Raw genomic sequence first — 21,352 nt, forward strand, 5'->3', positions numbered from 1 at the left:
ACCGTCGCCCCGGCCCCCGGGCAAACAGCGCTGACGCCGCCACGGGGCTGGGGGCCCGCGAGACAGGGAGCGGGGGGTTAACGGGCGCGGCACCAAGCCCAGCGACCTGCCCGGGGCCCGGAGCGGGGAGCAGGACCCAGGCGTCCCGCCTCCCAGCGCCGCCCGGCCCCGCTCCAGGGAGACGCGCAGCGGCCCGCAACGGGCGGGGAGGGACCCCCGAGGCTGCCAGGCGCCCCGGCTGGGGGCGGGTTGAACGGTCGCTGGGAGAGGAGACCCCGCCCCGCCGGGAGCGGAAGTAGGGCGGGGCACGTGCCTTGTGCGTCTGAGGTCACATCCGGACCTTGGGGTGTTTCGGAATGGCGGCCTCTTTGTTGAGGTGACATCTGGGAGAGGGGGGAGCAATGGGGGCGGGGGAGGCTGGAGACCTGGAGAGTGTGAGGGGCGCTCGGGGGGCGGGGAGGCTGGAGACCTGGAGAGTGTGAGGGGCGCTCGGGGAGCGGGGAGCTGGAGACCTGGAGAGTGTGAGGGGCGCTCGGGGAGCGGGGAGGCTGGAGACCTGGAGAGTGTGAGGGGCGCTCGGGGAGCGGAGGGGGGGGCGGGGAGGGGAGGCTGAAGACCTGGAGAGAGTGAGGGGCGCTCGGGGAGTGGAGGGGGGGGCGGGGAGGGGAGGCTGAAGACCTGGAGAGAGTGAGGGGCGCTCGGGGGCGATGCGATGTGGGGAGGGGGGAGAGGAAGGGGCGGCCTGGGGGAGATGGCGGGTGGGCCGGTGGCTGCCTGTGATGTGGCTGTGCTTCCACTGTTGGAGAGCTCGGGACAGCGCTGGGAGCCTGCCCCTGGCTTCTCCCTGTCACCTACGGCGGTGGTGCGCCTGGCCAAGGCAATGGCCTCCTTGACTTGCAGTGAAGCCTGACCAACTCCCGCTGTCACGGAGAGATTGTGACAGTCTTGTCTTAAAAACAGAGCCCTGGAAGGGCAGGGAATTCTGCGGTGTTAATAAGCAAAAGATCCTGAAGGTCCCTAAACAGCATCATCAGTTCCCCTCACTAGTGCGGCATAGGGGGGGCTCAGGTAGACAGACATTTATGGTCACGTTGCACTGTCTAATGGATCTAAGCTGCCCATGCCTGGGTAGACTGACCCTGCATCTTAGAACTGTGAGTCTGGGCTTGTGTCGACACAAACGTGCAGCTTTAACTGTACTAGGGTAGGCAATGTGGTGTGAACTACCCCAGTGTGACCCATTTATACCGGTGTAACTTATCCCCATACGGGAAGGGGAATAACTTGTCCCCGTATAAGAGAGATAAGGTGGGTGAGATGATAACTTTTCCTGGACCAGCTCTGCTGGTGAGAGAGAGGACCTTTGGAGTGTACAGAGAGCTCTTTTTCAGGCTTCACCCACCTTGGTCCCAGGATATTAGGCAACACAGCTACAATAACCCAGTATAAGACACCTTTATATGAGTATAACTTCATCCCCACTAGGGGTTGGACCAGTATAATTATTTTGGCCTTTTTCATTGGTCATAAATTAGGGAAAAAAAACAAATACCCAACAGTCCCTGTAAAAGACAAGCACTTTTCCTCATTCAGATCGCCTTTAAATGTATCACAGCATAGTAGTAACCAGCACAGGGTAGGTAGCTGAGCAAAAGGTATATCTGTGACTGGTTTCTCATTTATTGCCACTGCTGCAGTCACTGTGTGGCAGAATGATGACGTACCTTTGTCAGTGTCATATGGAATGGGTAAAGCCCTACCAAATTCTTGGTCCATTTTGGTCAATTTTACAGTCATAGGATTTTAAAAATTGTAAATGTCATGATTTCAGATATTTAAATTTGAAATTTTATGGTGGTGTAACTGTAGGGGTCCTGCCCCTATAGGTGCTGTGTGTGTGGTTTTATTTTCTTCAAAAGTTATTGGGGGGTCGTGGTATTGCCACCCTTACTTTTGCGCAGCTACTGGCAGTGGTGCTGCCTTCAGAGCTTGGTGGCCGGAGAGTGGCTGCTACTGGCTGGGAGTAGAGGTAAGGATGGAATGGTATGGTATGGTATAGCCACCTTACTTCTGTGCTGCTGCCTTCAGAGCTGGGCCCTCGGCCAGCAGCCACCAGTCTCCAGCTGCCTAGCTCTGAAGGCAGCAGCACAGAAATAAGGGTGGCAATACTGCGACCCCCCCCCCACCCCCTTTTGGATCGGGACCCTCAGTTTGAGAAATGCTGGTTTCCCCCATGAAATCTGTATAGTATAGAGTAAAAGTACACAAAAGACCAGATTTCATGGTCCGTGACACGTTCTTCATGGCTGTGAATTTGGTATGGCCCTAGGAATGGGTTTTCGATGTTCGTATGGGTTCTAGTAGACAGGAGTTCTGGTTTTCTCTAGCAGACAAAGGTTGATCTCACCATAGTCTGTGGCTGTATCTCAATATGTTGCTGTTGAGTAAAGGAATATTGTGTCCAGTTTTAATGTCCCTGCTTGAGAAAGGCTGTTGAAAATTTGGAAAAAATTCAAAGAAGAGCCACAAGAGTGATCTGAGTGCTGGAAAGCTTGCCTTACAGTGGAAGACTAAAGGATTTTAATCTGTTTAGTTTATTGGAGAGAAGGTTAAGAGGTGACTTGAGCATGGTCTAGAACTCTTCTTCAGCTATCCCTCGATGCAATGATGATGTCTGCCAAAGGTGTTCATTGATGGGGTTTTTAAGTGGCTGAGGAGCCCAATTCGTGCCCTGCATATTTTCCCACAGAAGTGACAGGTGAAATCTTGGAGGAGATATAGTTGTTGCCTGGAGTGTTGTGCCCTTTCTTTCCTCCTTTGTCGCTTCTCTGTCTCATGAGCAAGTCTGTTCTCAAAGTGGGCTGTGGCTTGGTGTATAGTTTGTTGCCTCTGTGTTCAAGTCCTCCCAGTTCGTTGGATTGATGCCTCCCTTTTTAAGGTGTACTTTCAGTATGTCCTTGAAGTGCTTCTGCTTCCCTCCATGATCCCTTCTTCTCTGGCTTAACTGAGAGAAGAGTAGTTGCTTTGGGAGACAAGTGTCAGGCATATGTACACAGTGACCAGCCCAGCAGAGTTGATGTTTCATGACCTGTGCTTCTACACTGCTGATGTTGGCTGCAGAGAGAATGCTGATGTTAGTGTGTCAGTCTTTCCGGCTGATCCTGAGAATCCTCCTGAGGCAGTGCTGCTGGAATCACTCCATCTGCTTGAGATGTTGTTTGTAGGTTACCCAGGTCTCTGATCCATAGAGAAGGGTGGGGATGACAACTGCCTTGTAAACCAAGATCTTGGTACCTGTTTGTAGATCCCTATAATTGAAGACTCGTTTGAGTAGTCTTCCAAAGAATGTGCTAGCACAGCGGATCCTGTATTCGATTTCTGTGTCAATGCTAGCTGTTTGGGAGAAGTGGCTGCCAAGGTATGGAAAATGGTCCACTTTTTCCAGGGATTCTCTGCTAATGGTAATTTGTGGAGTACGAAGAGTAGTTTGTGCAGGTGAGGGCTGGTAGAATACCTTGGTTTTCCTGATATTAAGAGAGAGACCCAAGCTGTAATAGGCATCTGCAAAAAGATTTAGGGTGCTTTGCAGGTCGGCCTCTGTGTCATCCTTCCACACACAATCATCTGCATACTGAATCAGTGATGCCAATTCTCGGGATCTTAAATTTTGTTTGGAGACATAGGAGATTGAGGAGTTGGCCATTCATATGATACTCAATCCCGATTCCGTCAGGAAAGCCGTCGCAGATGAGACTCAGGATCATGGCAGGGTAAATGGAGAAGAGTGTTGGAGCAATGACACAGCCCTACTTGACACCAGTGCGAATGATGAATGGTTCGGTCTCTGAGCTGTTGCACAGAATGGTGGCAGTCATCCCATCATAGAATAGTCAGATGGAAATAATTTTCTGTGCACAGCCAAACCTACACAGCACCATCCATAGGGCAACATGATTGATAGAGTCAGGGGCCTTGGTTAGGTTGATGAATGCCATGAGTAGTTCCTGGTGTAGCTCTCTGCATTTCTCCTGAATCTGTCATGCCACAAAGATCATGTTGGTTGTGCCTCAGGATGGCTTGAAGCCACACTGTGGTTCGGGGAGGAGTTCCTCGGCAAGGGGGAGGAGGTGGTTTAATAGGATCCGGGCAAAGATCTGCCCTGTGACGGAGAGGAGGGCAATACCTCTGTAGTTCCTGCACAAAGATTTGTCCCCTTTCTTTAGTATTTTAACAGTGTTGGCATTAAAGTCATGTGGAATTTCTTCACAGGTCCAGATTTTGTCAAGGAATTGGCAAAGTTTGTGCTGGGGCATTGTTCTACCAGCTTTAAAAACCTCAGCTGGGATGCTGTCTGGGCCTGGTGATTATTTTTATCTGGGTGATGGCATACTGTAATTCCTCAGAGGATGGGAAACTCTCTAACTTACCTGACAACATCATTGACATTCAAGAGCACTGGGATCAACTTAAAAATACTATTCACAGTGCATGTGCTGAAACTATAGGATATTCCACTCATCGGCACCAAGACTGGTTTGACAAAAACAACAAGGAAATCATAGCATTAATTCAGCAGAAAAGAAATGCATTCTGTAACTGGCAAAATGATTCCTCTAACCAACAAAAATATGAGACCTATCATCTGCTCAAAGCCAAAGTCCAAAGGAGGCTACATGACATCAAAAACAGGTGGTGGCAAGAGAAGGTCCTCTGAGATCCAGGGTTTCATAGACCAGGATGACATGAGAAGCTTCTTTCAAGCAACAAAAGCTCTATATGGGCCAAGCTCCAAAGGCCCAACCCCCTTTCATTCCCAGGATGGCTCCACCCTCCTCAAGGACAATGCAGCCATCAAACAATGCTGGAAGGAGCACTTTGAGAGCCACTAAACTGTGAATCCATGGTCTCTGAAGACACCATTGAGTTCATTCCACAACACACAGCAATGGAATACCTTGCTGATTCCCCCATCTTCTGAGGTCTATAACTACCAGTGCAGGGAGAAGATGTACTATTAGAGGGCTCTTTATTCTCCCTCTTGAGTTACTTATACACTTTTTCTCACTGCAATCAAGGTTAATAAAGGTGGTGTTTTTTTCTAGATATTTTCTTACCTTTTTTGTTTTAAAAGACAGTTTAGGCTTGGTGTGGTGTGGATGGAAAGAAACATGCTGGCTTGGGTGGAAAGCTTTCTGAGGTGTGCATAGACTCAATTCCGGTCACAGAAGCCACAGGCAGCTCTAAGTGAGCAGCCAAGGTCTGATTCATCATTTCCCTGCACTTTGCATAGTAGATTACACTCCTGTCATTCTGATTTTTTTTTGGTAGCATTCTAAACTCACTGTAGCACTTTGAAACAATTCCACAAAGTGTAGGACAATGGTAAATTGGCCCCTAGATGTGCATAGACTAAGCCCAGATATTAAAATAGAAGCAACTTGCCCATGCATGTATTTATTGTGACATTTGTGTTGGATTACATGGGTGCATTTTAATGTGCTCTCTGATGACGGTCTCATCATGCTAAGGCTAACATACCCTCTTCCCCTGCTGATAAATAAATTTTTTCTAACTGCCTTTCTGTCTGCATCCCCCAAAACTGTCGGATGCACTCCTAATTTTTTTTATCCATGGTACATATATGACCCCAATTATTGTAATGTCTGAGCACTTCACAATCTTTAATGTGTTTATCCTCAACTTCCTGTGAGGCAAGGTAGGGCTGTTCTCCCCTTTATTCAGATGGGGACCTAAGGCACAGAAACTGCATGACTTGCCCAAGGTCATACAGGGAATCTGTGGCAGAGCAGGGAATCCTGAATCCCTGCTTGCTTCCTAATGTCTGGATCCTCCTTCCTCCCCTCATTGCAGAATTGTCAGATTTGTTTAGCTGTGTTCCTTGTTCAGTTTGCCTCCAGCTTCCAGAAAAATCTTCCACTGACAGAAGCTGGAGAGAGATGAGGGGAGGAATCTGGCCATGCGGGAAGCCCCCAGCCTAAACGTGTGTTGTGGTTGTAATTGCCGTTGTCATTACCATAGCTCCATAATGAGAAGCACTGCAGACAACTGCATTGGGAACCGAGCATGGAGCAATCGTAAACTAGATTAACCCAGACAGTACTTATATTAATAGGGGGCAGTGAATTGATCTTGGGAGACAGGCGGTTCTGAATTGCTAATGCTGGCTCTGCCAGCTAACTCACAGTATGACCTTGGTTGAGTCATTGAACGAATGTGTGTTCTTTCCATTCTTTGTTATTTTATTTTGAATTGCAGGAAAGCCTAGGGGCCCCAGGCATGGACCATGGCCCTGTTGTGCTAGGTGCTGTACAAACACAATAAAAAGAAGGTCCCTGCACTAAAGACTAAGTAAATTGTAAAACAAGGCTGATCCTCGGAGTGCAGAGCCGTCAGCCCGATCATTTTGTGTACTCGGTCTTTTTTTTTTTTTTTTTTTTTTAAATCTGTTGTCTTCCGCCATCTGTGTAGTCGGTGTCCAGGAGCCAGAGCTTCGATTTATGTAAATGTTTATAGCTTAGTTGAGGTCAATGGAGCTATGATGCCCTGTTGAGGGTCTGGCCCCCAGGTGTTTTTACTGCTGTGTCCTCAGGTCTGCTGGCGGATGGTTAAAAATGCCAGTGCTGTGTTTACCAACTGGTGTTAATGAAACAGTGGGAGATTTCCTGAGATGCTGGAGCAGATGCAGTCTGCATGCATCTGAGGGTTAATTAATGTTTGTCAGTGTGCTATAGATGAAAGTACAGAGTGTTGTTATACACTTAATTCTAATCATGTCACCAGGAAATGAAGTCTTTTGTGCCTTGTCCTTGACAGTAATTGAGGAGAGAGAGTGGATGCTGTAGATTCCAACCCACATCTGCAAACTCTTGAGCTGTGGCTGGATTGGAGGCCTGGCTCTGCCCCTCTTGCTGGAGAAATGCCCTTGAATGTCAGTCACAATTACTGCAATTGATCTGTAGAGAATGGCTCCCACTGCTTTGGGGACCATAAAAACCTTATTTATCTCCCACCTCCAGTGTTGATGTGCCTGAAATACTGTGTGCGTTGGGCCATGACATTGACCTGCCTTCTTGCTAACACTCAGAGAATAACGAATGGCAAGGGTGAAACAATATAATGAAAAAGAGCTTTTAGGAGGAAAGCTGGTGATCTCTTTATTTCAGAGGCTTGAAGAGTTGTAGTCTGAACCAGCTCTTTTCATACTGCTTGGCAGGCATGTCTTTCTGGGACATTTACCACCCAGTCCTGATAATTGCTTCTCCTGAGAGTGAAGAATGGCCTGCATCTGCCTCGCTGTTAGTGCAGAGTACTGTTGATGCCTGTCTTATTAGCAAGGTATTACAGCTCAGTATGGTAATTACAGGGTATCATAAAGAGAGAACTCTTAGTTAGACTCTCCAAACTCTGCCCAACAGCTATGCTCAGCGTTACAAGTGTTAAAAATAATTCCTCCTCTCCCAGATTCACTCTTAAAACATCAGGCATTGCACTGTGGTCTCCTCTGCTCCTGGTTATAAAAATGCCCCTGTATTGTGTGTATTTTTCCCTTTCTGTGTCTATCCGACATTCACAGAGCTCTTTCCGTCTTCTTTTTTTGCAGACATGTGGGTCAGCGTTGCCTGTGGACTCGGCTCAGCCCCAGCCTTTCTATGCGACAGTGAGTTTTTGAGGTTTTATTGAGAGTAAAGGGATTAATTCCTTTCTCCCTAAGGGATCCGTTCTAAGACTTCACTGCGTGTGCATGTTCTACCTGCTTATTAATTCTAACCATTCAGATATCTGGCAGGTGCCATGTTTTGGCAGGGTATTTACTATGTCATTACGTGATAAATATGTGGCTAGTTAAATAACCTGCAGGTGTTTCTTTTGTGAGGTAATAATTGTGTCCTGGAATAAAATAAACTCCTGGGTGGAGGCTGGGGTGTGTTTTAGTCCTGGGCTTGTCTGATATTGAATGAGTCACTGATGAATATGTACAGACACAGCTGGATTAAAATAGTGTAACTGGAATAAAAGCAGGCTCACTTTAGAAGGTGCTTTGGGATAGCATTGATTGGGATTTGCATGCCGCACAGGTGCACCAGTGAGTATGTAGCATCCCTGTGCTTTGCCCATCACTGCTGTCATTCTGTGTAAGCTGCAGTGCAGTGTACACAGTAACTTTATACCTGACAAAGGTACGATTAACAGAAACCTTCCCGTGCTCCATGCAAGCTGCACAGCTGGGCTCGGTGGGGGGTGGGGGAAGCTGTTTTTTGTTTTCTTTTTGCTAAATTGGGCTGTAAGAGTAATTGCTGAGTTATCTCAGGAACGTGAAATTACAAGGTCTTTCTTTGGTACAATGTGCAATTACCACGGCAGTAAAGGGCAGATTGCATGGTATCAGCATTATATAATGTTATCAGATAGCTAATAGTCAGACTCGACTGTGGATGGTGCTTTTCAAGTTGGGAGAGCTAGGGAAATCAGTGTGGAACTGAGCACAGCACTGTCTCACCATCCGAAGTTTTATTATGAAATGCTTAGAGCTGCCCCTGACTCTCTCACCTCCTGTTTTTCGAGAGATCCATGCTGCATTACTGCAGTCGAGACCAGCAGAGGTGCTTGAGCTGGCAGCTTTTGTGAGGGGTTCTAGTTTGGAACTCTCCCTCCACCCACAAGTCCACCAGGGCCCAGTTTTGTTAGGCTTCACAATATGTTTGGAAGGGTATCTTTCCCCTTTTGGTTAAGGCTGTTGAGGAGGGTGGGTTGACGTGGCTAAATGTATGGGCACTCCTTGTTAAAGTTGTAATTTTGAAGTTGTGGGCTTGGTGCCCAGACCACTGGATGGCACCTATAGATGGATTTAATAATTTTAATAAATAAATACTCCTCTGAGCAGGGAATGGAGGAGATGAGTTCATGTCAGTAGCCTGCTTCCCTGGCATCGCCATTCTCACTCATGGCCTCACTGCACCTTCCTTGGGCTTCATGCAGACCTGATGTCATGTTTATTCTGCCCTTTAGTTCTTTTTCTAGGTGCTGACTTGCAGGGCAGCTATGAGCTGGCCCCATTTTCAGAACTGTGCCCATGGTTCAGATAGTTTTCCTGTTTCAGGATAAAACTGCAAAGAGCAAAAAGCTGCTCAGTGGGAGGGGCATTGTGTGTGGACTGTTTGACTTGTGCTGATGTGGAGATGGGTGAGCTGTGTCCCACGGGATGTACCAGTCCTGCAAGGTGAAATGCTCCTCTAGTGTTGCCCTGTGGACCTGGTACAGCCCTGCTTAGACAGTGATGGTCCACGGGCACAGGGTAAATCTGAGTCACTTAATTCTGTTGCTCTTCCTTTTACTTCTCTGACTTCCTGCCTCTCCTTTTGTTCTAGCGTGGTCCCCATGGGAACAGCAGCGAAGGAGGATATGGCTCAATTTTGCAATAAAAACACCCAGTCAAACCGTCCCATGTCCCCTCATATCACCATCTACAAGTAAGAACTCCAGAGGCGTCTGCATCTCTGGGGGTTACATCCCAGAGTCTGGCAAAGAGCTTAACCCTCATCATCCTCCCCTTCATTGGAAAGAACTCTGTATGTTCCCTTTAGTCATCAGGGAGCACTTGCCTTGTGGTTAAGGCAGAGAAGTGGGAGACCTGGATGTATTTCTAGCTCAGTCATAGACATTCTGAGACCTTGAGCAGCGGAGTGTTACTTTCCCACCTGTGACAGTTTCTTCATCTCTGCAATGGTAATAATGAAACTGCCCCACCTCAAGGGGTTGTGAGCCCTAGTTAATGTCTTCAGAACCCTCTGACGTCCTCGATGGAAGGCGCTAGACTGGGTCAAAGGATTATTCCCCCAAAAACCTTGAGTCCAAAGGGTGTTAGGGTGACCTGAGGCACAGGAAGGGGATCATGTGAGGCCACCAGAGCACACCTCCTCAGTGATCTGATTCTCTTGTGGTGAATTTCCTGTTGTGTTGGGATTTTTCTCACTTCTGTATATGTGTCTGGGAGCCTGAATCCTGGCCTGTCCCTCTGAATTGATGGCAGCCTTGCACTCTCCCCCAGCCATCCTCCCTCCCAGCAAACATGGGCTTTCTCCCTCCCAGGATTCCTGCCAGTGGGGTTTGTCATTCCTGAGCCACCCCTGCAAATTCCCCGCCCATAGATTCCTTGAATAATTCTGACTGCAGAAATACACAGCCAGCAGCACAGAGCTGTCTGGGAACAGATCGGTCATGCCTTTGCCTCTGCGCCCCTTCTCAACAGGTTTATGTGAGTTCCCAGTGCCCAGCCTGTCCTTCATCCTCACATTACCTCAAGCCTCTCTCTAGACAACCTCACCTCTAGCATGCTTCAGACACCCCAGATGTGCTGTTTGCATATCACCCACACTCGAGGAGTGGCTCATCTTTCTGACGAGGTCTATTGTTTTGCAGGTGGTCTCTGCCCATGTTGATGTCCATCGCCCACCGTGGCACTGGTGTTGCAATGAGTGCAGGTGCGTGATTCTCTGCCTCAGGTACTTTGGGAGTAGACGGGCTGTGGTCAGCATCAGTATAGAGAGCTTTAATTCGCAGTCGCTAATTCTGATACAACTTGACTTTTATTCTGTTGATTACCTTCTCTCTCCTTGTCCTCAAGGCAAGGAGTTGGAGTGTCTCGGCTGTAGTTGCCATAAGTGGGATCTGTAATGGGCTGTACTGACTGCACAAATAAATACCCATTGCTCCTAATCTCATTCTTTTCCTTCTGCAAGCTTTGTCTTGCCACATACACTGGTAGAGCCCTGCGCGGATACACAACTTATATCCGCGGATATCTGCGGAGTTGCAGGGCTCTAGTGACGATGAGCGAGACCAGCAGGGCCTTGGCCAGTGACTGGGCCAGGAACCGCAGCGGCGAAAGCAGCAGCATGTTGAGCCACTGCTCCCAGAAGCCAGTATCCAGCCCGGGCAGATCCTCTGGTGTGGCTGTACTGCCCCCAGCCCTGATCATTAGGGTAAGCACAAGGCTCACTGGCAGCTGTCCCTGGTCATGCTAGTGTGTGCAAGTGGCTTGCATGCTCCTGTCCCTTCCACCAGCAGTGCGGGTCTCCTATCTGGGAGCAAGCGAGCTGCTTGCACACACTAGTGGGACGAGGGATAGCTGCTGGTGGGACCAGGGATAGCTGCTGGTGAGCCTGGTGCCTGCCCCAGTGGGCAGGGCTGGGGTGGTACAGCCTCCACCTCAGAGCTGCCCTGGCTTGTCGCTGGCTCCTGCAAGTAGCAGCCCGACATGCTGCTGCTTTCACCGCTGCAGTTCAGGGCCTGGTCACTGGCCATGGTCCTGCTGGTCTCGCTCGTCGCTAGAGCCCTGCAGCTCCGCGGATATACACTTTGTATCTGCGGATATAAATTGTGTATCCGTGCAGGGCCCTATACACCAGTGTCCAGACTCCTGTACGTTGTCAGACCCGGTGCCCTGCACATGTGTGCCATATGTAAGTAGAACCCTTCCTGGGAAAGTCAAGGAGGCAGCATTTTCTTTTGGTTAGAGCATGGGGGACTGGGAGTTGGAAAACCTGCATTCTGGTCTGAAATCTGCCACTCCCTTGCCTGAAATCGCAGAGCAAGTGACTTACCCTCCCAGGGCCTCACTTTTTGTCTGTGGGGACTGACTCACTCTTGTGGCTCTCACATGGGGTGCAGTAGTTTAAATGCAAAGTGGTGGTCACTTTCGCTTTGCCATGGCTTCCTGTTAAAGGGCCGCTGCCCCAAGCAAGAACCCCTGTCTGAGGAAGCCACTCATCAGGTATGAATTGAAAGAGCAAGTTCAGATTCAAATGGGTTTTCTAAGCTTTCTGCAGGTATTTATTATTTGTATTACTGTAGTGCCTTGGAGCCTTAGTCATGGATCAAGATCCCATTGGTGTAGATCCTATATAGACATAGCAGCTGCCTCCCAGTTAGGGCCCCCTACAGAAACCCTGATAATGCACACTGGGTGGGGGAGTAGGTGGCACCAGGATTGGGGCCACTAAACGATGTCCAGACAGATAATTTGATCTTGTGCCATTTAACCAAAACACTAATGTTGAAACCTTAACCGTCTTTCTGACCCTCATTCTCCCAAGGCCTTTCCCTCTTTTTTTGTGACTCAGTACCAAATTTAACTCTGGTCTTTGTGGTGTGCTGCTGTGGGAGCAAAATGATCAGGAAGGAAAGGGAGAAAGTGAGGGGCTGATAAGGATAACTTCACCAGCCCTCCCCCTCTAACTCCTAAGCTGGCCCTGGAACGTGGGGAATGTCTTTGGGGAGGCGCAACACCCTCACCCCCCACCCCACACACACTTGATTTCCACAAGGTGGGTGGAATCTGAAATGAAATCCACAGCAAAGCTTGTGTCACAGGACCAGAAAACTCTGTTTTTGCCAGTGGGGGAGTTTAACTAAAGCTTATATAAAAATGGCACTAGAAACCTTGGTGCTGCTTCCAGATGGACTCATTAGACAGAGTTGCTTGTTTGAAGGGGGTCTAGTGTAGGTTGGGCCTCAAGGCTTGAACTGACCATATGCTCCCTGCCTCCCTCTTGGCTTTCACTGAGTTAAACCCCAGAATTGCTAATCTGTGCAGCTAGGCATTATTGTCTCACAGTAGAAAAGCTGAAGGTCCAGCCAGGTGCCAGATGTCAGCAGCATGAGCCGCAGAGTCTGAATTCAGTTACTGAAATGAGTTACGATGAGCACAGCAGTGTTTAATCTGATGTGAGTGCTTGCTGCAGATCACTCTGTTATATCAGCGCAATTTATCTCCTTGCTGGATCTTGTAAGCCCAGCGGGTTTATTCCCTAGTGCCCTTTGAGTTAGCCCATGTGCCCTTCTCTGTAATACTATACCAGGAGGAGTGACAACCACTGTGCCAGGCAGAGAGGTGGTTTGTCAACATGGCCCAAGCCTTGCGGTCCTGTTGGTCATCCTCCCCAGCCCAAAGCTACTGACTTCCCAGAGGGCTGGGAAATGCCTGCCCTTCTGTGCGGGGTGCTTGGCCAGCAGCCAGTGTGCTATCGAACCTGCTAGTTGCTGTTCAAGCTCTCAGAGTTGCCATTGCCTGTAAAAGAGGATTTATTACTCACTTGCAAAACGAGCCCTCCATTGACCTCTGCCATGGGAACAGCAAGAGGCCTTCTCCCCAGGCCTTTAGAATCCAAAGGGTAACCCCACACTGGCTGCACTGTCTCACCAGACAGATGTGCAGCCAACAAAATGGAACGGAGCAGGGAGCTCTGCTTTCACTGGCCAGGCCAGCAATTACATGAGCACTTGATTCCTGCACTTTCTCAAGGCAAACACAGAGGCCATTGAAACCACGAATGGCTGAGCTGGGAAGCAGCTAGTTGGCTTAGAGGCACTGGCACTGCTGCTGATAGAGCTGCTTAAGCCCGCGTACCAGAGGAGAGCAATCGGGCTCCACTGAATCACAGCTTGGCTAGCTCTTCTCTCTTTCATCACTCCTGTTCTTTTGGCAGCACCATCTGTAAAAAGCCTCTTGGCCTAGAAATGACAGAAGCTGCCACCACTTCTCCAGCTAGGATGCTCACTTACGTCAAGCCGTCTCTTTGTGTGCCAGCCTCTTCACTGATGTCTGCACATGCCATTGGGCGGCTGGGCCTGGCTCCTGCTAAACTGTCTGTTTGGTTAGTGATTGGCGAGTGCATATTTTTGTCCTATTTTGGACTCTAGAGGACTTTCTGGTGGAACTCCTCTCTTACAGTTCAGACCTTGAGGGGATCCTCTGAAACTTGCATTCCCAGATAGTTTGGCTTATGCGCTAAGGCCCCGATTCTGCAAATGCTTGAGTGTGTCACTGTGCTCTGAGGAATAGTCACTGGAGACCACTTGCATGAGTCTGGTTACTCCCATACTTCAGTGTTGGCAGGACTGGGGCCAACAGTAAGGTTCTTAATAGCCTTGTTGACTTCAGGGGGTAATACTGTGGTAACAAAGTGACCTCACACCTTGTATTCTGTTACTATTTATTTAGCAAAGCTGAGACTGTGACTGGAATTGTTCTTAAAGGCGTAAGTGTGTCAGAGCAAAAAGTGACCTCTCCTGCAATAATCACCTAAAAGTAACTCTCCTTCCATCTCCTCACTATGACATGCAGAATTGAAGGCTGCTCCCTGTGGGAGCTGTGCTGTACTGATACAGAGGAACCAGGAGAGTGGGAGAAGAAGTTGGCTCATTTTATGGAGAGTTAGCACTGGCTTTTCAGGCCTCAGGAATAGAAGTCCCTGGCTCTCAGCTGGGGAGTGCTGATTCTCTTGCAGGGCTTTCTCTTTCCTGGCTTTCTCTTTCCTAACACTGGCAGCTGGTTTGACTTGTGGGTTCTTTCTTTTCCAGGGGTGTCTCTCTTTGGCCTGGCTGCCTTGATTCTCCCGGAACAGTTCCCCTATTACTTGGCATTTGTGAAGTCACTCAGCCTGGGGCCTGCTCTTATCTACTCTGCTAAGTTTGCGTTGGCTTTCCCCCTCACCTACCACACGTGGAACGGAATCCGACACCTTGTGAGTAGCCTTGATGGAGCTGCATGTATGTGTCTGTCTAAGGTGCAGGGGTTTGGGTGGGCCTCTGGGGGTAATACTTTCAGAAGTGCCTAAGTCCCATTTTCCAATGTGACTTAAGTCACTTTGGCACTCCTGAAAGTGTAACCTTTTGTTTAATATCCCCAGCTTGTAATGTCATTGTCCTGTGATGATGTGAGATCTTCCAAAATGACTGTTTTTCAGTGTCAATATCAGCTCACAATAGCCATGTTCTATTATATATTAATATTATATTACATCTGTCTGTGATCTATTTTAGTCCCTTTATAGAAACCAGCCCTTAATATTTGCCCTGGGCTGAAACTTGGAAAACTGTTTCAGTGAAGGAGAACTTTGCAGATTTAAAAAACAGCTGAAGAGAATATTGGCTCCGCAATGTAGGAACAAGATGTGCTGCAGATAACGATTGTCTTGTGTTTCTGTAACTTCAAATATGTTTAGTTTTACAAAATCAAAATTGCAGAGGCAGCTGGCTCATAGTGTGACCTGATCCCTTCTGCTTTAGGGGAAGTGTGGCTCAGGGAGTGCTGCACTTCAAACATGGATTTGTGCTGCACACGTTGGGTGCCCACTGTGTTCTCATCTTGGTGGCATAAGTATTGATTCCCAGAGTTTGTATCTTGCTTCTGGTATTACCAGATGCTTATGATGAAAGAAACCCATCATGCACCAGGCAGAGCTGTCCCTGTAGTGATCAGTGGCACTGGCAATAGGAGTGAGGTGAGGGGGCTTTGTAAATCCCGCAGCTGGAGAGACTGGTTGACCCTGGTATGGCTGACACTGCTGCAAACATTGTTCATTTTGCAGCCTGCCAAGAATTCCAGATCAGATCTGCGAACATGAGGCCTGGCCCAGGGCTCCAGCATTGATCCAGCTGGCTGAGCCCCATTTGCTCATGGACTTGCTGTCAACCAAATAGAACAAGCCTTAACAATCATCTCATTAGGGCCTTTGAGTCAAATGTGGGTTGAAAGACTGTAACTGTGTATTTACATAAAAAAGGCAATGAAACTGCCTCCAAATCCATGTTAAAATAACCAGCAGTGCTGACAGCTGGCCAGGCTGGTGGCTACATTGCACAAATGTGGGTCAGGGAACGGTTAATGCTTACATTGTTAGGTGTTGCATTTCCTTGAATAAACTGCAGTGCCGTGGGGGTGTGTGTGTGTGTGTGCGCGTGTGCATGCACTCCGGTCGCTCCACTGCTGGAGAGCTGGTTATTGTTGTGCCTGGGCCTACATTCAGACCTGTTATCACAGCACTAGCAACATAAACCAAAAACGCTGCCAGCTTAGGCTGAAATTCCCAGCTCTCTCCACCCTTAACTTAAACTTTTAGTGCATTGGTACATATTCTGATCACCTGATAGCACCTGTATGTGATACGGAGCAGTCCTACATTGGCCAGGGCTAGCAGCAGACTGAATGACCAACTAGGTCCATGTCTGACACTGTGGTGATTGACTCAGACCCCGTATACAGAGGCACAATCAGAGAGATATTAAGACAATGAGGAAAATGACTCCTGAATGCTGCGTTCCCTGTCTTTGAGGGGATGGGGCTGACTGCATGGGTGGCTGGGTTAGGTGCAGTGCTGCTCTCTGGTAAGATTCCCCACTGGAGAAGGGAGATGCCTCCTGTGACTGATTTTGGCTCTCCTGTGGAGCTCCTTGGTGTAATACTGAGTGGGGTCAGGAAGTTCCCATGTACAGAGGGACAGCTGAGGCACAGAGCAACTGTTACAGCCAGTGTTTTCTGGAGTGTGGACTAACTGTGGTTGCCCACTCTGAGACATCTGGGGCCTGATTTTTCCAGTGGTGTCTCCATTAGATTTTCGTTTAGAGCTGAGGTTACCTCACACCTTTGAAAACGAGGACATTCTTGGGTTGATCACCCAGCATCCGTGGATGCTTAGAAAGTTTAGGCCTAAGTAACTAGCACAAAGTCATACAGGTAGTCAGTGGCAGAACTGGGAACAGACAAGATGGTCTGCCTTGTCTGTTGCTGCCTGCCACCTCAGTGCATTACTGATGGCTAAGGCTAAGTTTTAGTCAGGGGTATTTTAAAGTCATGGGCAGTAAACAAAAATTCACAGCCAGTGACTTTTACTAAAAATACCCGTGACTAAAACTTGGATGTGGAGCGGGCTTCCCAGGGGCCCAGCGAGTGCTGGGGTAGTGCGGGTGGCGGTGCCCTGCATGCTGCCTCTGCTGCCCCTGCAGCTCCCATTGGCCGCGGTTCCCCGCCAATGGGAACTGCGAAGCCAGTGCTCTGGGCAGAGGCCTCACACAGAACTGCCTGGCCATACCTCTGCCTAGCAGCTGAGCGTGGGGGATGTCGCAGCTTCCGGGGAGCCCCCCAGGTAAGCGCCACCTAGAGCCTGTCACATGCCCCAACCCCCTGCCCCGTCCCACACCCAAACCCTTCTGGTGCTGCAGGGGTCAGTGGCCCGAGACTGCCCCAGCAGCGGCTGGTGCGGCTGGCGCAGGGGCTGCCTGAGCTGCCCCTGAGCCAGGTGCACCAGCCGCTGCAGAAGTCACAAGGGTCACAGAAAGTCACGGAATCCGTGACCTCTGTGACAAACTCGCAGACTTACTGATCGCCAGTCAGAAACCAGCTGGAACCAGCTTCGCTGGGACAGGGTTTGTCATTTGTGTGATGAACGAGTCACTGTAGCTAACTCCACAGGGCATTATCAAAGGTTGCTCATTTCTGTTGGGTCATCTAGGCCATTCCCAGGATGATCCTGGGCAGCAGCATCTCTAGTGCTCTGTCCAGTCTAAGTGCTGGGGCTCGCACTGCCCCTGTGCGCAGCCTGCACCCTTCACCCTAGAGACTCCTACAGATCTTGTGATAGGCTCAACTGCCCCTTCCTCACTTGGGCAGTTCTGAGCACCCGACTGCAAATGGGAGGGAGTGCAGAGAACACACTACTCCAAATGGGATCTTCACAGCTCCCTAGCTAGAGGGGCTGTTCCCTTCTCTGGCTTGTTCTTTGCATATTTTCTGCAACGCACTGATGGCCCTGGCTTTGGGGTTCGGTTGCAGACTGTATGAGTGCCCCCGTGTGATGCCCTGATTCTTTGCTGTGTGTGTCTCTGTTCTCTTTGTCTCTAGATGTGGGACATGGGAAAAGGATTTAAGATTCCCCAAATCTACCAGTCTGGAGTCCTGGTCCTGGTCTTGACCCTGCTTTCCTCTGCTGGACTCGCAGCCATGTGAAGGCGCCTCCCTCCTGAAGGCCCTCCCTTCTCCTACAAGGATTTGATTCATCTGGTGATCTGGTCCAGACAGAGCTCAGTGTGTATATGGGGGGGGGAGGGCAGGAGGGACTAGACTCCTGGATAACTAAATTGTTGAGGCAAGATGGTGCTTTCCCTCTTTGTAAAGCATGTGAATGATCAGAGTTTGCTTATTACTAGCCCTGAGTGATGTGCTGTCTCCAGCTATCCTAGCCCAGCGAGATCTCAGAACACCCTTCCAGAATGCCACCAGCAGGAGTCCCAGTCCAGGATGTTCAAGACTCTAGGTAGCCACAAGCAGCTGGTAACTGACAGCTGATTCGCAGTTGATTCTTATCCACCTAGAGCATGCTCAGAGCTGCCTTTCTTAATTAATTGCTGTTCTTTCAAACTAACTCTGGTTCACTTGCTTTCTGCTCTGCCCTGAAGCTTGAGACAATACTGGCACTGTGTGCCCCCTCACTGGGCCTGAGGGGGGTTGGGGGAGGAGACGCGAGTGCCTCTAGCTTAGTGTATGTGTGTAGGCTCACATAAAAGACAACTCTCCCCATTGATGCTGGCGCTGGGTCTAGGGCAAGCACAGACTGAGCCGCCGACGCCAGTGCCCATGATGCTAGCAAGGGGAATAAGGAATTTGACGCTGTCCTGGGTAAAATGCCTAACTGCTGGAATCTGGCTTTCTGCTGCAGTCAGCATCCTGTGGGCTTTACAATGGGGAGAGGGGTAGCCTGTAGTGGGCCCAGTGCTTGGGGGCTGGGCATGTTGAGTTCAAAGCGCTCTGTGCAGCAGCTCACAACTCTTCCAGCAGATGAAGGATAAGCACCCGTATATTTTTGGAGTCTTCAATCAAATGTTTTTTTTTTTTTCCTTTTGAAAATAAATCTGTTCTTTGAACCTTTTGGATGACTGCCAGTGCCACGGTCTCCCCCTCACTGTGCACTGTCACTCCGGCACGTGTGTTTGTAACAGACCCACCCTTCCCGGTAAAGCAGGCTTGCTCTTTCACACCGCACGCTGGCAGCTGAGTTGTTGTTACAGATTTTCAAATGAGCTGCCACTTCGGCTTTTCAATAGACTCTAATGAAACATCTGAAATCTGAACAGACATATGGAGTATTTACCCTGAGAAGATGGAGAATGTTGTGTTCTCTTCAGAGAAGCAGCGCAGAGGTGTGTGATGTGACTTGGGAGTCAGGGCCCTTTAATTTCATGTTATGGAGCTCATAGTGACTGGCTGCCCCTTGGGTATGTAGTTGAGGAACCTGATACTGTGGGCCTGCACCCCATGGTCATTTACACTGATGTGAAATGCTCCTGGCTCAGTATGGTGGCATTTCAAACACAGTCCGTGCTCGCTTTGTGCTAGGGTAATGGCTGCCCCAGATGCAGGCTGCTGGAGAGTCCGCCCAGGGGGCTAGAGATTGCTGTTAAAACCCAACGTGCTCCAGTAGTTGTGTTTACACTGTTCTGCTCTTCCAAGTGACTGTAAAAATGGCCCCTTCCTATTCAGGGGCTCTGCCACCTCTATGGAGCAGTTGGAGCTGTTGACTCTGTCTGTAGGAGAGGTTTTCCTCCCCCTCCTGTCGATGTGGTGGAGCCAGCATGGACTATCCTGAAACATGAATTCCTCTGTCTCCAGAGTGGCTCCAGGACCAGCAATAGCAGCACAAGGTTCCTCTCACACTGCCCCACACAATGCTTCAGCTCTGGGTGCTTTGGTGTCTAATGCCGAGTGAGGATTTGGCCTTGGAGAGTAACAGTGAGGTTATAACTCCCCTGACAGCTCTAGGCCCTAGTGTGGGTTGCCATTGGGTTAAGATGCATGTGGCTATAACCACTCTAGTCAGTGCTGGTGGCAGAGCAGTGTGGGGGGAGTGCCCTAAAACTGTCAGTGAAGGTGCACACCCAGAGAGGCAGTGGTGCATGGGCACCTCTCCCGGAGGAGGCAGAGAGATGATCCTTCTTCCCGTCCAATGTCATGGAGCCAGCAAACAGCACTGCCTTTTGGTGGCTACCAGCTTTAGTCTTTCACTGGTAATTCCCCACCCCAAGTGAACCAGGCGAGTAGTGACCAAGCAGAAGCATGGGCTGATCTGGAGGCCCCAGTGGTAAGGTCAGGGCCTGGTGCAAGTGGTGACTGGATAGAGGACTGCTTAAAGTGCCCTGAAAAGCATTTATACAAGATGGGGTGTGGGCACCATGTCTGTGCTGGATCAGGGGGCCTAGCAGGGGATGAAAGGGTTTTTTTGCTTTTAGAAATATTAGCAGCCTCCAGTCTGCTTGTCCTGGTTTTTCTGGGGGATGTCTGTCCAGGAGTCTCAGGATGTCTATGAAGGGAGCACTAAAAGCCCTAGTTAAAAGGGAAGGGTTGGAGTCTTGCAAAGGCTTCCTTTATCCAAAGGGTTAGTCACTCATGTTAGATTCATAAATTCTAAGGCCAGAAGGGACCACTGTGATCATCTTGTCTGACCCCTTGCATAACACAGGAGAGAAACGCCTCAAAATAAGTTGAAGAGCAGAGCTTTTTAGAAAAACGTCCAAACTTGATCTAAAAATTGTCCGTGAGGGAGAATCCACCCTGACCCTTGGTAAATTGTTCCAATGGTTAATTACTCTCACCGTTAAAAATTGACACTTTTCAGTCTGAACTTTTCTAGCTTCAACTTCCATCCACTGGATCGTGTTATACTTTTCTCTGATAGATTGAAGAGCTTGTTATTAAATATCTGTTCCCCATTTAGATATTTAGAGACTTTGATCAAATCACCCCTTAACCATCTTTTTGTTAAGCTAAGTAGATTGGCCTCCTTGAGTCTGTCACTGTAAGGCAGAAGTGGGCAAACTATGGCCTGCGGGCCCCTCCTGCCCAGCCCCTGAGCTCCTGGTCAGGGGAGGCTAGCCCCTGGCCCCTCCCCTGCTGCCCCCTCCCCCCCCCGCAGCCTCAGCTCACTCTGCCGCCGGCGCAATGCTCTCGGCGGTGGGGCTGTGAGCTCCTGGGGCAGCACAGCTGCCGAGCCCGGCCAGACCTGGTGCTCTGTGCTTCGTGGTGGCGGCGTGGCACGGCTGTGGTGGCGGCGTGGCACTAGCCACCGGTGCTCCAGGCAGCGCAGTAAGGGGGCAGGAGAGTTCGGGGTTGTGATCAGAGGGCAGGGGTGTGGGGGTTGGGGCAGGAACAGGGGTTGAATGGGGGCAAGGGTCCTGGGGGGCAGTCAGGAAGGAGGAGGGGTTGGATGGGGTGGCAGGGGGCAGTCAGGGGACAGGGAGGAGGGGTGGTTGGATGGGCCAGGGGTCCTGGGGGGGATGTGTGTGGTGCGGATAGGATGTGGGGGCTGGGCCACAACCCCCTCTCCTAACCGGCCCTTCATACAATTTCTGAAACCCGATGCGGCCCTCATGCCAAAAAGTTTGCCTGCCCCTGCTGTAAGGCATGTTTTCTAATCCTTTAATTGTTCTCATGGCTTTCTAAACGCTCCCCAATTTATCAACATCCTTCTTGAATTCTGGACTTCAGAACTGGACACAGTATTCC

The 21,352-nt window shown here is 49.7% G+C and overlaps 1 protein-coding gene across 2 annotated transcripts; it reads left to right on the forward strand.

Moving 5' to 3' along the window:
* Positions 1–278: 278 nt before the first annotated feature.
* SDHC (succinate dehydrogenase complex subunit C) lies at positions 279–20,637 on the forward strand. 2 transcript variants are annotated; one of them, XM_074938238.1, is made up of 6 exons: positions 279–376; positions 7,622–7,678; positions 9,387–9,488; positions 10,438–10,499; positions 14,380–14,543; positions 17,699–20,637. In XM_074938238.1, exons 1-6 carry the CDS (start codon positions 357–359, stop codon positions 17,801–17,803), a joined length of 510 nt encoding a protein of 169 aa, XP_074794339.1. In that variant the 5' UTR covers positions 279–356; the 3' UTR covers positions 17,804–20,637. The 2 variants fall into 2 exon arrangements, with proteins under 2 accessions (XP_074794339.1, XP_074794340.1); XM_074938239.1 differs by lacking the exon at positions 279–376 and adding an exon at positions 7,308–7,356.
* Positions 20,638–21,352: the final 715 nt, after the last annotated feature.

The sequence above is a fragment of the Natator depressus genome, chromosome 24 (genome assembly GCF_965152275.1).
Source record: "Natator depressus isolate rNatDep1 chromosome 24, rNatDep2.hap1, whole genome shotgun sequence".
NCBI lineage: Eukaryota > Metazoa > Chordata > Testudines > Cheloniidae > Natator > Natator depressus.